The sequence below is a fragment of the Ovis canadensis genome, chromosome 2 (assembly GCF_042477335.2).
Source record: "Ovis canadensis isolate MfBH-ARS-UI-01 breed Bighorn chromosome 2, ARS-UI_OviCan_v2, whole genome shotgun sequence".
NCBI classification, from domain to species: domain Eukaryota; kingdom Metazoa; phylum Chordata; class Mammalia; order Artiodactyla; family Bovidae; genus Ovis; species Ovis canadensis.
Genome location: NC_091246.1, coordinates 148952396 through 148967477, shown reverse-complemented (window position 1 = coordinate 148967477; position 15082 = coordinate 148952396). Strand labels below are relative to the sequence as shown.

At 35.9% G+C, this 15082-nt stretch overlaps 1 protein-coding gene across 1 annotated transcript in view; it reads right to left on the bottom strand.

Moving 5' to 3' along the window:
• Positions 1-10: 10 nt before the first annotated feature.
• The window catches only part of SCN1A (sodium voltage-gated channel alpha subunit 1), a 146505-nt gene continuing 131433 nt past the window's right edge, over positions 11-15082 (bottom strand). Inside the window, exons 22-27 of the mRNA XM_069574302.1 lie at positions 14215-14496; positions 11899-11952; positions 9817-9954; positions 7874-7978; positions 5845-6115; positions 11-3282 (exon numbers count right to left, since the gene is read on the bottom strand). Of these exons, the coding sequence (XP_069430403.1) occupies positions 2105-3282; positions 5845-6115; positions 7874-7978; positions 9817-9954; positions 11899-11952; positions 14215-14496 (2028 nt within the window). The 3' untranslated portion in view covers positions 11-2104. The remainder of the gene's footprint in view (positions 3283-5844; positions 6116-7873; positions 7979-9816; positions 9955-11898; positions 11953-14214; positions 14497-15082) is intronic.

Sequence of the window (15082 nt, the reverse complement as noted above, 5' to 3'; positions counted from 1 at the left end):
GCAAACAATAAAATAAAAAATGTAATCTTTATTAGTTTGCACATTTTTAATGTTGGTTAGCATCATTTAGGGTAATAGTAGCATTTTCCAGCATGCAGTTCACGAATACAGTTTAAGTATTCTAAGTAGTTTTAAGAAAAAGAGGTGCCTATAGTTTGCTTCTGTAAGAAACACAAAATATCCTGATGTAATTGACTACATAAGTTCACTACTCTCTGTTCTTGTGGGGGAAAAAATTGTGAAACCCACATTATATTTGGAGCAATCTAGAGCAGCATGACTTCAAATAAATGGAAACATAAACAGAAGTTAGAAAAAAAAAAAAGACACAAATGAAAAATAACCACTACCTTCAATCAGTTAGTATAGGCACTACCAAAAATGTAAATAAAAATTTATACCTTTTTTCCAATTGCAAAGCATAATTTGGATGTCAGTTGTGAATCTATGTTTGCCCCTTAAAATTATGAAATAATCTAAAAGTAGCAAATGTAATAAAAAAGCAGAAATCTACAACTACCCAATCTTGTGTTCATTTCTTATTTAGCAAATTTCTTCCATGAAAAAGTACTATGGACAGAAAGTAAGAAAGTGATTGTGATATCAATCTTTAAGATAATTTCCTCTTCATATTTATGTACATAATGCTGAAAAATAAAATAAAATGACTTTTTACAGTATTTATATTTGCTTATAAAATTCTAAACACATTTTAACAGGTTAAGCAGTGTTTTTTTTTTTTTTTTAAACATGTCTGTACAGTCGGGCTATACACCATATGTTATCCACTTAGAATTTAAAAATAACCAAAAAGCTGTTAAAGTGCTGCAAACTATTGCTTAATGACTTAAATAAATGAGATCTGTTGAACAATTTCTTTGACTTTACCAGTGACATATGGTTTCTCATAAATGAGATTCTGAGCGGTGGGAGAAACCAGATACAGCAGCATGGTAATAGAAACATGCATTCATAGCATCCAAACTATCTATAATGGTACAGAATACATTATATTACCTGTGTAAAGCTTGCACTCTACATTTCTTGTGGTACATATTTGATGCAATAAATACTGTGCTTAGGTCATTATTTGTTTGCTCAAACGTGCACCACAGGGTAAAATGACTATTTACATAATAAATAGCATTTCATTAACATATACATTGTCAACCTTACTGAGCTGAAGATGGCTAAACAAAGTGCAGGATTAAGCAGAAATTTATAAAGGGTTCTTTTGGTCAATTCCGTCTTTAAGGGAGAAGCAATACTCATTATTCAGTATTTTTTAAATACAATAAACAGAAATGTAACACTTACGATTCCTGACATTTGAGTGAAGTTTGCACCTGCTAAGATTTAATGGGCTATCCCCCTAAAATGACATACTTGGTCTAGGGGTTGGATTTGACAAAACAAGATCAGCAAAGCACCTCCAATTATCACCTAATTACCCCTCCCAGAAACATAGATGGAATTTAAGAGCTCATTGTGTTCCTCATGACTTTTTTCATGCATGATCTCTAAGTGTTGCATGCCCTCATGCAAACCATGTCTTTGTGCAGATGGGAGGGCCATGTGATTGCCATAACCCCCAGTGGCATACCTGTTAAAGAGGTCCTTTAATCTATTTCCCAACAGAAACCCCATTTACAAAAATAGTCACATATAATAAACAACATATGGACTAAAAAAAAGATGAATCCACTAACAGATTTTGTAAAAACGTGACAAATGTGGCAGTCGAAATGCAAAGAGTGGATACAGTTACTACACTACAGTGTTTTCGTGTTAAACAACCCCCGGATTATAGGTTTGCACCCCTTTGAACTGGTCCCTACAGTCCACATAGCCATTTTGTCTCTTGTCTTCAGCAGTGTCAGCTGGTAGTGAGAACAGTAACCTCCCGTCAAGGTCATCTCCCTTTTACACAATCACAGTTTTCCGACAAAGGGTCACTGTCTGATTGTAGGCACTGACCTTAAGTAAATTTGTGTAAAAACAGTCAGTTTGGCATTGACCTCCTAAAGGAGTCCTGTTGACAAAAATACATCACCTTCATAGGCTGTAAACAATTTGTCACCCAGTGATTTTTATTTATTTGTGTTTATTTCCCTTTGGCTTTTTCATCTTTGCCTTCTTGCTCGTGCTTTTCCACAATTGGTTTTGTTACCCGATCATAGGAGGGTGGACAAGCTGCTGTGGACATGGTCAGATCAGTTTTTTCTGTAATTGAGTTTTCATTTATTCTGTCAATTATCATGTCTTCTTTTACAAGAAGATTAGCCCCACCTTTGATTTTATTTTTGTTGTACGTAAATGATGCCTGTTTTACAGTTCGCTTTAAAAGGTGGCGCCTGTAGGCACGCTGAATAATAACAGCAGACACTTCCTCCTGTTTTCGCTTTAAAGTTGTCGTTATTGGCTGATAGGAGACCTTCGATGGGTTGGAGGCCATGAATCTCTCTTCCATCTGTATTCGAAGGGCATCCATCTCTCCACTCTCCCCAAGAACCCGCTTCGTAAAAGCAAATAAGATGTCAAGACAGTGGATTCGATCACCACTTACCATGGGCAAATCCATGGCAATGAGCTGGAGTTTGTTCGGTTGTGGTAAATTGAGTGGTGGTTCAAGAGCAGCTGCAAACTGAGATAGCTTTTCAAATTCCATGAACTGGGTGGCATCAGGATCAAACTTCTCCCAAACCTCGTAGAACATCTCAAAGTCATCCTCACTCAGGGGCTCTGCACTTTCTTCAGTAGCAACACTGAAGTTCTCCAGGATGACAGCAATGTACATGTTCACCACGACCAGAAATGATATGATGATGTAACTGACAAAGAAGAAAATCCCAACAGACGGGTTCCCACAGTCTCCTTTAACTGAGCTGCCAGGGTTAACTTTATTAGGGTCACAATCGGGTGGTTTACTGTTGAGGATAGGTGCTAGCAATCCATCCCAGCCAGCAGAGGTGGTAATCTGGAACAGGCAGATCATGCTGTTGCCGAAGGTCTCAAAGTTGAACATGTCATCAATTCCAACCTCCCTCTTAACATAGGCAAAGTTGGACATTCCAAAGATGGCATAGATGAACATGACCAGGAAGAGCAGGAGGCCGATGTTAAACAGCGCAGGAAGGGACATCATCAAAGCAAAGAGCAGTGTGCGGATCCCCTTGGCCCCTTTGATCAGACGCAGGATTCGGCCAATCCTGGCAAGACGGATCACTCGGAACAAGGTAGGGGACACAAAATATTTCTCTATCAGCTCAGCCAGAAACATACCTATGGACAAAAAAGATGAGGGTACCAACCAGTGAAGAAGTTATCCACTAAATTAATACTGAAATTTTGTTAAGGCTCATAGGTAAATTTCAGAGTACTAAAATTCAGTTCAAAAGTGTAGTGCAAGTGTTAGTCACTCCGTCATGTCCAGCTCTTTGCAATCCCATGGACTGTGACATGCCAGGCTTCTCTGTCTATGGGATTCTCCAGGCAAGAATACTGGAGTGGGTTGCCATTTCCTCCTCCACAGGGTCTTCCCAACCCAGGGATCAAACCTACATTTCTTGCATCTCCTGCATTGGCAGGAGGATTCTTTACCACTGTACCACCTGGGAAACCCCAAGGTGACTAAGATAGTATTCAATTCAATAAGGACTTTATAGTACATTTTATCTTTGAGGGGTATTTATAAACTAGTTTTAGCTTACAGAAAACCCAAAGACTGAATCTAAAAAAACAAGTGAAAAATTCAAGTCTGTCTGAAGAGCAGTAGCTGACAGTATATGTAAACATTTATAAAAATACAGTGAACACAATGATTTTTTTCTGAAACACTAAATCATATAACCTGTATTCAGTCCTTCCCCATATAAACCTATCTGTAGTTTTGAATGCTATTTTCATCTCTCCATGAACATGACACTTTCCTAAGCTTCCACTATAATATTCATATATAGATGTATATATATATATGCTTTGGTGCATTTCTAAAAGGATTTAAGCTGATGCTTTTTCTGATTTCCTACATCTGTGTCTTAGCCCTCTTACGTAAAGCTTCTTTCTCCATTTACCTTTGAAATAGTGAAATAATGAACGAGCTGAAGAGGAGCTCAAGAAACCAAGTATCTTTGAATTACACTATCTCATTTTGTAAGGAAGTAAGCATGTATGGATGTGAGAGTTGGACTGTGAAGAAGGCTGAGCGCCGAAGAATTGATACTTTTGAACTGTGGTGTTGGAGAAGACTCTTGAGAGTCCCTTGGACTGCAAGGAGATCCAACCAGTCCATTCTGAAGGGATCAGCCCTGGGATTTCTTTGGAAGGAATGATGCTGAAGCTGAAACTCCATTACTTTGGCCACCTCATGCGAAGAGTTGACTCATTGGAAAAGACTTTGATGCTGGGAGGGATTAGGGGCAGGAGAAGAAGGGGACGACAGAGGATGAGATGGCTGGATGGCATCACTGACTTGATGGACATGAGTCTGAGTGAACTCCGGGAGCTGGTGATGGACAGGGAGGCCTGGTGTGCTGCAATTCATGGGGTCGCAAAGAGTCGGACACGACTGAGCGACTGAACTGAACTGAACTGAAGCATGTTTATGTGTGTATGAGAGAGGGAAAGAGAGACAGAGAAAGAAAGAGAGGTGAATACAACTAAGTACCCTATTCATAACTAGCTATACCACAGAATACTGTGGGAATCAAAGGGTACATACAACATATAAGTTGGATAAAAGATCAGCTTTTTCAGAGGGGAGAATGGCATAAAAATCTGCCCAACAGAGGTGCCCCATATTGGATGGTAAATTATTTACTAAATCATATCATCTGCTTTAGGAAAAAAAATGGATACTTTAGGCCCACAGACAGACCTCTTCACTCCACTGCGGCTGGAGCTGTATCTTCAATTAGATGAGTTGTTGCTCATGTGACCTTTGCCATTCCAGGCTTTGAAGTGTATGACTGGTGAAATGATGTTCCATGCCAAATCACTTTTGTGCATCATTATTATACATTTCAAGGTAATCTAGAAAGTCTCTGATACTCTGCATTAAAGAACCTACCATTTTCACTGACATTTTGCTCTTAGCTTACTCTTTCACTTTTACTCTTCCTTATTAGTACCAGCTCCCACTCTTACCTATATGCCAATGACTCTATGTCTCTGATGTACTGTCTCTCTTGAGTACCAGACTAAATTTCTAGCCCTTTTTTCAGCAGAGTCATTTATATATTGTATAGGCTATTCAACCTCAACATGTCAAAGACATTTCAATCTTAATAGCACATTTAGTTAATAGCACATTTCTAGTTCAAATTATGGAGAAGGCAATGGCACCCCACTCCAGTACTCTTGCCTGGAAAATCCCATGGATGGAGGAGCCTGGAAGGCTGCAGTCCATGGGGTCGCTGAGGGTTGGACACGACTGAGCGACTTCACTTTCACTTTTCACTTTCCTGCATTGGAGAAGGAAATGGCACCCCACTCCAGTGTTCTTGCCTGGAGAATCCCAGGGACAGGGGAGCCTGGTGGGCTGCCATCTATGGGGTCACACAGGGTCGGACATGACTGAAGCAACTTAGCAGCAGCAGCAGCAGCAGTTCAAATGAATGAGACCTTACTATATTGACAAATAATACACCCAGTCTAAAATGGATAGAACAGGATACAATACTCAATGTATAGCAGGAGCTAAATTTTGTAAGAAAGACAAACACATCTGAATGAAAAACATCAGACTTTTTACAGTGGTTTTCTCTCAGTGATCAGATGACTTCTAAATTAAATGTGATCGCTCTTTTACTTTTATTGAGCTAAAAGGCTTGAAATACTTCTTACCTACTATGGAGAGAATGACCACCACAAAATCAAAGATATTCCAGCCTATGGTAAAATAGTAATGGCGGAGGGAGATGAGCTTCAGCACACACTCTCCAGTGAACAGCACAATGAACACCAAGTTGATGCGTGACAAAATGCTAGTCACATAGTCACTCTGGTCGTCGGTCTCCACCATCATGGTGACCATGTTGAGACAGATAAGAATCATGATGCTGATGTCAAAAACTTGCCTGGTGACAAAATCAAAGACCATTCCTTGGAATTTGTTCTGTAGAGAAACAGAAAAGTTTTTAGTGACAGAGGAGTTTCCGTCTAGACATGAACTTCTGTGTAAGTAGTTTCTGTACTGACTGTCTAGGATTGTACCTAAGAACCACTGGCTCTGAATTTCGTGAAAGGTGGTCTGTATCACATTTAAGTTTTTAAATTTAGTTATCCAAATTACTATTTACCAAAATATATTCCACAGAATAACAATCCCTTGTCAAAAAGGGACTTCTGATAAGAAACACTGCATACTATTATATACTACTCTGAGAGGCCCAAAATGCATGAGAATGTATTAAGATTAGGAGAGGTTAAGAAATCTGCTTAATTTTGTTTTACTAGAATTTCCCATGATTAGTTGGACCATACAGCAGTTTCAAAATATAATATCTATTAACAATCCATTAGACTTGTTCTCAAAAAACTGTTATAGGGAACTTGGGATTCCCAACATTATGTGTTTAAAGTCCCTGTGTGGCAATATTGATGGTCTTCCACCCAACAGTCTTTGCTGATAGCGTCACACACAGAATGCTGTCTACACAGGGATAATCAAACCGGAAGACATTCCTTTTGCTTTGATGTCAAAAATTCATGGCGCTTTTCACTGATCTGTGATTTTGCCGCTGACATTCACTGCAGGCCATTGTCTGACCCACTTGGGCTTCCCTTGTGGCTCAGCTGATAAAGAATCCACCTGCAATGTGGGATACCTGGGTTTGATCCCTGGGGTTGGGAAGATCCCCTGAAGAAGGGAAAGGCTACCCACTCCAGTATTCTTGCTTAGAGAATTCAATGGACTGTATAGTCCATGGGGTTGCAAAGAATCAGACATGATGGAGGGACTTTCACTTTCACTTCACTTTCATTGTCTGGCCCACTTCCCGAGGCCACTGAGGAACTTTGAGGATATCTTCTGTCTTACATTTTTCCTACACATAATTGACTCATTTCTACTTTCAGTGTTAAGACTTCACAGAGGACAGCGTATGTTTTTCATCATTCTCAAGAAAGCAAGTGTGGGCTAGCACAATATGAATATGAATGTTCATTAACATTTTATTCCCCAGTACACCCCAGGAGTTGCTTTAATCTCACATGTCATCATCATAAAAATCAACACAGTGTGGGATAAGGCTCTCTATTTCATAGCAGTTGTTTCACTGGTTATCATGGAAACATGACACCTGTTTCTTATCATCATGAATTGTACTTATTGGCTCTGACTTCTGTAGACATTAGTAATTTCTAACTTTATAGCCATATATATGAATATTAGATACTAGAAGTCTTTTCATCTCCAAAATACTTGGTACCTCTAATGAAAAATAAAATGGATGTAAGGTATTATTTCACTTAACAGTTTACCAATTTGTTTATCAGGAAACTGTTTCTGAACCCTATCAAAGATTTACTCCTTTATATACATTACTCAGAAACTACTCTTGAGTTACATGATCAAATTTCTTGTGCACATAACACTGCCTATGTGTCTTTTGCCTTTTCATTTCAGTTCTAGCTGTATAATTCTAATTGACTTGACAATAAAGGTACATTTTCTGTTTCCTCTTTTTTCCTTTTGGCCTCTTCCTATAAAGAATTATTTTACCATTACCATAAAATGTATGAATTAGTGATGCTCTAAAAGTGGGAGAAATCTTTGCTACTAGAAATGTTAGCTGCTATCTCTTCTGTGAGAAAAACCAGGAAATTTTTTGTTTTTGTACATTTCCCCCCCATATCATTTGGTATTTCTTACTCCTGGTCGAGGTATAGGCTTCTGTGGCTTTTTTGATCCTAATTTTTTCATTGCATTATAGTATTTCTTCTGTTCTTCTGTCATAAAGATGTCTTGACCTCCAAAGTATAGAAAAGAAAAATAAAAACTGGTTAAAACTGTGTACCTTCCTTCTTTCAATATTAGACTTAGAAAAGGGACCATTAAAAAAGGAAACACAAAATTCAACCAATTAGCATTATTTGCCTAGGATTTTAAATTGAAAAATTAAAACTAGTTTTAGATACTATAATCTTATTTATTTCAATCATCCAAAATTGACTTTATGATTTTTATTATTATTTTATGGAGGAAAACAATCCCACAAACTGAGAGGTTAAGTATTTTACCCAAGACTGTAAACTCAGGAAGTAGTACTGTTTGGTTCACTGAGTCACTAAATACTTGGTTCCTTACATTAGACACACTGTCTTTCAGAATTTTCAGACAATGATTTTCTTATTCATACGTAGCAAAGAGTTAAAGTAGGTATATTGCATGATGGTTTAGAAATACTCATAAAAAGCCACTGTCACTCTGCCAAGAATTGGAGCAAAAGGCTAGAAAGGAAACTGGGGAAGTTGGTAGAAGAGTTAGGGGAAAAGTCAAAGTCATAAGTTTGGCAGTTATGTGACAGGCCAGTAGTTACAGACAACTGGAATTCAGGCTAATAAGTGAAATGAAATAGCTTGATAATGATGACAGAGTAATATTAGTAATAACAAAGGAGGGCATGCTCTATAGTGAAAGAGCCTCATACAATGAAAGCAATTATATAATAGGAAAACAGACTGAACAAATGAGATGAAGGATCAGTACCTGAAGGAAGAAATACAAATGGCAAAAAGAGCCCTTGAAAACATATTCAAACCTACTAATAATAAAAGACATGAAAAAGAAAATTAAATATAATTTTCACATATCAAATAACAAGTATCATAAAACAGAGAGAATGTTTGATGCTAGTGTATCAGTGGTGACCTGAGCAGAGCCATATGCTGTTATTGGTAGTATGAGTAGGAAAGCAAAACACTTTATCTGGGAATTTATCTTAAAGAAATCGTTAAAGGCTCCAGTTTTTTTGGCACAAAGAGTTTTGACCAGGCACTACTTAATCCTTAAAGGTTAAAAATAAACTATATCATCAGTCTACTTGGAAATGGTTAAGTAAATTATGATAATGTATATATAAATGATTAAAAAGGGAAATGTATATGTTGTCAAAAATAATTTATAGATAAAATAATTTCAGTAATTAGAATGTGTATATAAAAAGTTTATATAGCAAAACATAAAATATGAATAATGGTTATTCCTGAGTAAAGATATTTCTTTACTTTCAATTTTATGATAATGTACATATATAATTAGATAATAAGTGGGCTTTATAAATGATACTAATTAATAAAGAACTTTCAATTCAAAGCTAGAACTGATAGCTTATAATTAATATCACGGAGAATGAAGTGGGAATATATAAAAGGAGCCAATAAAGAATTTTAAAGTGTGAAAAGAAGCACCAGAAGAAGCTTCCATCTCATGTATAATTTGTTGCATTCTAAAGGTTTTTGTTGGACAATATATTTTAAGGGGAGATGTCTGGGAAAGAGGTATATGTCTGTGTGTCTGTGTTCTCTTCCAGTTGTTTTTTAGTTGTTTTTTTTTTTTTAAAGAGAAAATGTGGTCCCTGAAATTTATTTGTTTGTTTTTATTTAAAGAGGAGATTTTGTGAGCCTAGGCACAGAAATATGGAACAGTCATTCTTGGCAAAGACATGGGCAGTGAATGGCAGAGAGGATGCATGCAAAAAATAGATTGTAATATATACCCCCTTTTGGTATCTGAGCTAAAGTACTCATTTGGTATTGAAAACCCTCCAAATGATTTATTATCTTGGTGGGAGAGAAAATATTAGAAATACTTATCTTCTTTTTCTGCTGGTTGAAATTATCTATGATGACACCAATAAACAGGTTCAAGGTGAAGAAGGACCCAAAGATGATGAAAATAACAAAGTAAAGATACATGTATAGACTTTCCTCATACTTAGGCTGGAGTTCCACCTACCAAAGGAGAATATTTTTTAAGACATTATAATACATTTGATGCCGGAAGTCATTGTTGCTTTTTCACAAGAATAGATAAGAAAATTTTCAGTAATACTTAAGCAGTACTTTTATTTTCTCTAAATCAGCTACTTCTAAAAATAATCTCTGAAATTAGCCTTTAGGATAATTTTTTAAGTGAAAAGTGAGGTGTTATGTAAAAAATACCATAAAATGATTTAGAAATTTTTTTTTCTAACTACAAATACAACCAATATCTTGCCATTTGGACAGTAGTATACTAAATTTGGCAATTTTTAACATACTGCATTTTGATAATTTAAAAATTACTAGTGAAAACATTTTATGTCAGTAAATATGTGTAGATTATGTTTAGAAATAATCATTCCTGATGTGTGGATTTATTTAGCAAACAAGAATTGAGTTATTTATTTATTTAGATGTTTGACCCTGCCTATAACAGTGTAACAGTCACTGAACTAGTGGTAAGGAACATGCCTGCCAATGCAGGAGACGTTAAAGACTTGGTTTTGATCCCTGGGTTGGGAAGATCCACTGGAAGAGGGCACGGCAACCCACTCCAGTACTCTTGCCTGGAAAATCCCATGGACAGAGGAGCCTGGTGGGCTACAGTCCATAGGATTATGAAGAGTCAGATCCAACTAAAGGGGACTTAGCATCCAACTGGACATGCCATCTGCTAAATCCTCAACCAGTTATTTAATCTCTAGAGTGTACACATGAGAAATAAGCATTTGAGCTTTTACTTAGCGTGTAATAAAGACATAAAGGAGTCACTATAAGGCAGACAGTGCCCTAATATGTTCATATCCTCCTAAAAGATATTAGAGTTAAAAACCAGCCAAACACACAAAACAAAATAAAAACAAAGCAGAATAACTCTGGAGGATATTAGGAAAGTACTCAATACAAAACTAGAATCATTTATGGAAAATGTATATCAAGAAAGATAAAAGGGAGCCTCTTAGGTCAGTTTAAAGATTACGGGGCAAAAGTCATCCTTCATGATTATAGGCTAAACAGATGGGACCTAAGAATGGAAAGACAGAGAGAAAATACTAAATTGTACAAAATTTGAAGAGCAGATTTGGAATGAGCATGGATTTTAATTCTTCTTGAAGTCTAAAAAAGGCTGTAGTAGGAGAAATGAAAAAAGTAGGTCTTAGGTGATAGAAACTTAAAGGAAACTGTGGATCATAGAAATGCTAACAGTATCTGTAAAGGCTCCAGTAAATTTATGGACCATATAAAGGGCGCGCCCCAGATGGCTCAGTGGTAACGAATCCGCCTACAACACAGGAGACACAGGTTCATTTCCTGGGTCAGGAAGATCCCCTGGAGAAGAGAAGGGCCACCACCCCAGTATTCTTGCCTGGAGAATCCCGTGGACAGAGGAGCCTGGTGGGCTACAGTCCAGAGGGTCACAAAGAGTCAGACATGACTGAAGTGACGGAGCACAGTGTATCATCACATAAAGGAATGGATTTTAAAGTGACTGTTACAGAAATCTTACACTGCCTAGACAACATCCTTAACTTGTCCAATATGGAGGGTAAACTATGCATGGCAATCATATATTTCTTCACATTTGTTTTATCACCCCAAAATTATTAATGAGTATGTAATTGATAGGTTGAAAGGAAACAAAATAGAATAATAGTCAATAGAAGGATATTTGTTAGTTGTTAAACATATGACTGTGTTACTTGAGTTGCACTTCTGTTTTGATATATCTTAGTAAGATTTCAGATAAATACTGCTATGTGCGTGCATACTACTGCTATACTTGAGTACTGAATCATACTTTTTCTTTTTAAAAAATCATTGTAAAATCATTCCATGTAGCTGCTATGCTCTGTTAAATTATTTTTAATGTCTAATCAGTATTGTGAAAAGACTTAGAATGTAAAGAATACTTACATTTCTGGAATCAACTGCTGCATACATTATATCCATCCATCCCTTAAATGTGGCCTATTAAAAAGGACATGCATGTTTTATTTTGGGGTAAAAGTAATTCAGACCTGATATTTAATAAATATCCTTACTGATATATTTCTTTAAAAGGAACATTTTAAAAAGACATCTCAACACAAATTTTACATGGATTTTGGACCAACAATATCTCAGTAAGTCTCTTCATTTCTAGACCAATATGGTCTAAAAATAGTCCTTTGATATTCAGTTCTTTAGTTAATGGAATCATGCAGTTTAAAGTGCTATCAAGATTTGGCGGAATACTTTTAGAAAGTCTTACAAATGCCAACACATTTGGCAAACTTCATAGTAGCAAAACAGCTACATCTCAGACCTGATGATCATCCGCTGAACTCTGCATACAAGGTGAGCCAAGTGACTGAAAGCTTACGATTTCTCGATTGTAACACTCTAAAGATCATACAGGTAGCCAAAAAGTCAGTTGCAGCTAACATTTTAAGAATTTTGAAGCGTAACATCAGAAATAATCCTATCTTCCACTTTCTTTTCTGCAATTTTTGATGAGAGTGAGTTAATTTGGGTAAGAAAAGTGAAAATAGTACAGTCTACACTTGGTATTCCAAGTGTAATAATTTATAGTAACTTGATGCTTGTGAACACTATGGACCTGAGAGGATTATTCCTTAGTCAGAAAGTCTAGCAAAAAGCTTTTAGCATCTGTATCTTAACACGTCTTTGTTTTTGTAACACTAACACTTATGAAGTGGTAGATGTTATGGGGAGTAAGTAAAGTATGGGTGCTTGTGATGGCAATGAAGAAAAAGTAAAGACTGTTAGCTAGAAAAAAGAACTTATTTGTCTATCAAAGAGGGAAATTTTGAATGTGTCAATGGCTGAGGTCAATGACAGAACAAGTTCATTACATACTAGGTACAAAAGTAGTAAAAGGTGATTCAAAGCACCATTTCAATGAATTGCTAACCAACAGAGAGATGATTCTATATATAGCCAAGTGTAAATCAGTACTTTGGTAGCAGAATTTATGTACTGGCTTTGTACAGCATCTTTATCCTAGCATTTTAAGGGACTGCTTGAAATTTTCAATTTTTCTTTCTCAATTTTATGGAGGAAGTGACATACATTAGTGATATTTACAAGTGTGGTTATCAGTTAAGGGTTAGGGTAAGTGCCCAAGGAAAAACATCATCTGTCTACTATAATATTCAAAGAAATCATACTTGTCCAAATTCTAAAAATCTCTATTTCAATTCCATGAACATTTAGAATAAATCAGAAACATCTACAAGAGAATTAAGAATTTCTAACAAGAAGGTAGAAAGAACTTGCAAACGAACCATAGTACTCTGAAAGAGATGCAGGAGAATTTTGATCAGTGCAAGTTTGTTTGCTTGCTTAATCTCCTGGTTGAACAGTTGGAAACACAACCCTCGTGAAATAAAATAGATTTCTACCCTAAGGACTATAGAACCATAGGAACAAATTTATGTAGTTTTTTTTTTTTAATATGGGTTTTCAGTGGCCAAAATATAACAGTATTTTACAATGTTTTTCAAATACTCTGGACTCCTTTTATCCACTGCTTTGTGATGCAGCTGCAGTCAGAAGCTGCATCAAATGAAAATGTTCAAGAGGCCAGCATCTTTTATATTTTTATATATTGTGAATGGTTTTTCAGTCTTAGAGACCCAGTAGTGAAAACATTAATATTTAGAGGAAAAAAAGACTTCTATAATTGTACTAAAGGCCATTTGCGATGGGATAACAGCTGCTTGTGTTTCATTTCTGTTTCTGAGTGCTAACTGGTATTATTCCATTTCACTATGAGGATCTAATCCTAAAGCCTAAATATCATTCCACAATCTTCAATCCAAATAACATAACTCAGTAGCAATTAATTCTCACCAATTTATTATAATCCAGTCAGGTGTGTTTAGGGTGTGTGTTTGAGGGGAGGGGGTGATCCATCTGTGGAACAAGCTTTCCAATTGCAATAGGAAAATATTACCAGATTTGTTGATTTAGTCATCAACTTGTTCATATGGGAAGAGAGAATCATAGGAGAGTAACTGAAATACCTGGCCACTATCAACTATGTCTGCACTGTTTAAATATACTGACACTTCCACCCAGCTGGTCTCATAAGTTTGTACTAAGAAATCAAAATTAGAAAAAAGGATGTATAAATTTTCTTCTTAGTACTACACAAAGGCTGTATGTCATCACTTTGTTATTATTCCAGACAATAAACACATTTCAGAGAAAAGAGTGTTCACTTACAACTTGAAGCAAAGAGAGATACCCAAATCCTACATTATCAAAGTTTACTTTCACATTTTTCCAGCGAGCAGTCTCATTTCTTTCTATTAGTATTAGGCAATCAGAATGATTATTCACTTCGCTGATGTCAAACATGTCACCAGTTGTGGTGTTAACACAGTGGTAGAATTTGCCAGCAAACAAATTTACGCCCATGATGCTGAAAATTAGCCAGAATATAAGACAAACCAGAAGTACATTCATGATGGATGGAATTGCTCCTAAAAGGGCATTCACAACCACCTAATACACAAATGGAAAAAAAGAAAAGTCAGAATTCTTGTTGGTTAAATGAAAAAACATTATCCCCCTAGTAATCTTTAGTGATTCTATTTTTTTAATATCAAGACTATTCTAAGATATTTAAAAGCAAAATAAAAAAGTCTTAAAATGAAATATATTCTTTCATAAGTATACATTTAGAGAAATGAATATAGACAATATAACAAAGATAAAAAGTTTTTTAAAAGAGAGGAGAAAGTACTAAAAGGTTAAAGGGAAAACAAAATCAGAGGAATTTGCTGCCAGATGAAGCCATAAAATTTGTTTATTAGAAAAAGAGAAGTAAGAAATCCTATCAGAGAAGATTAACTCATTAAACAAAGCAATATATTAAAGAATGAAACTAAAATATTGGGGCAAGAGTTGATTTGATTGACTGATATATTTTAATAAACTAAAAAAATTCAGGTGTATAAATATAAAAATACTATTGAATACCTAAATAATTTTGTCCTTAATTATTCATGCATCACTATGACTAATAATAATTTTTGCATAAGAAGCAAGACAATTTAGCATCATGTATTTCATTAGATCATCACATAGC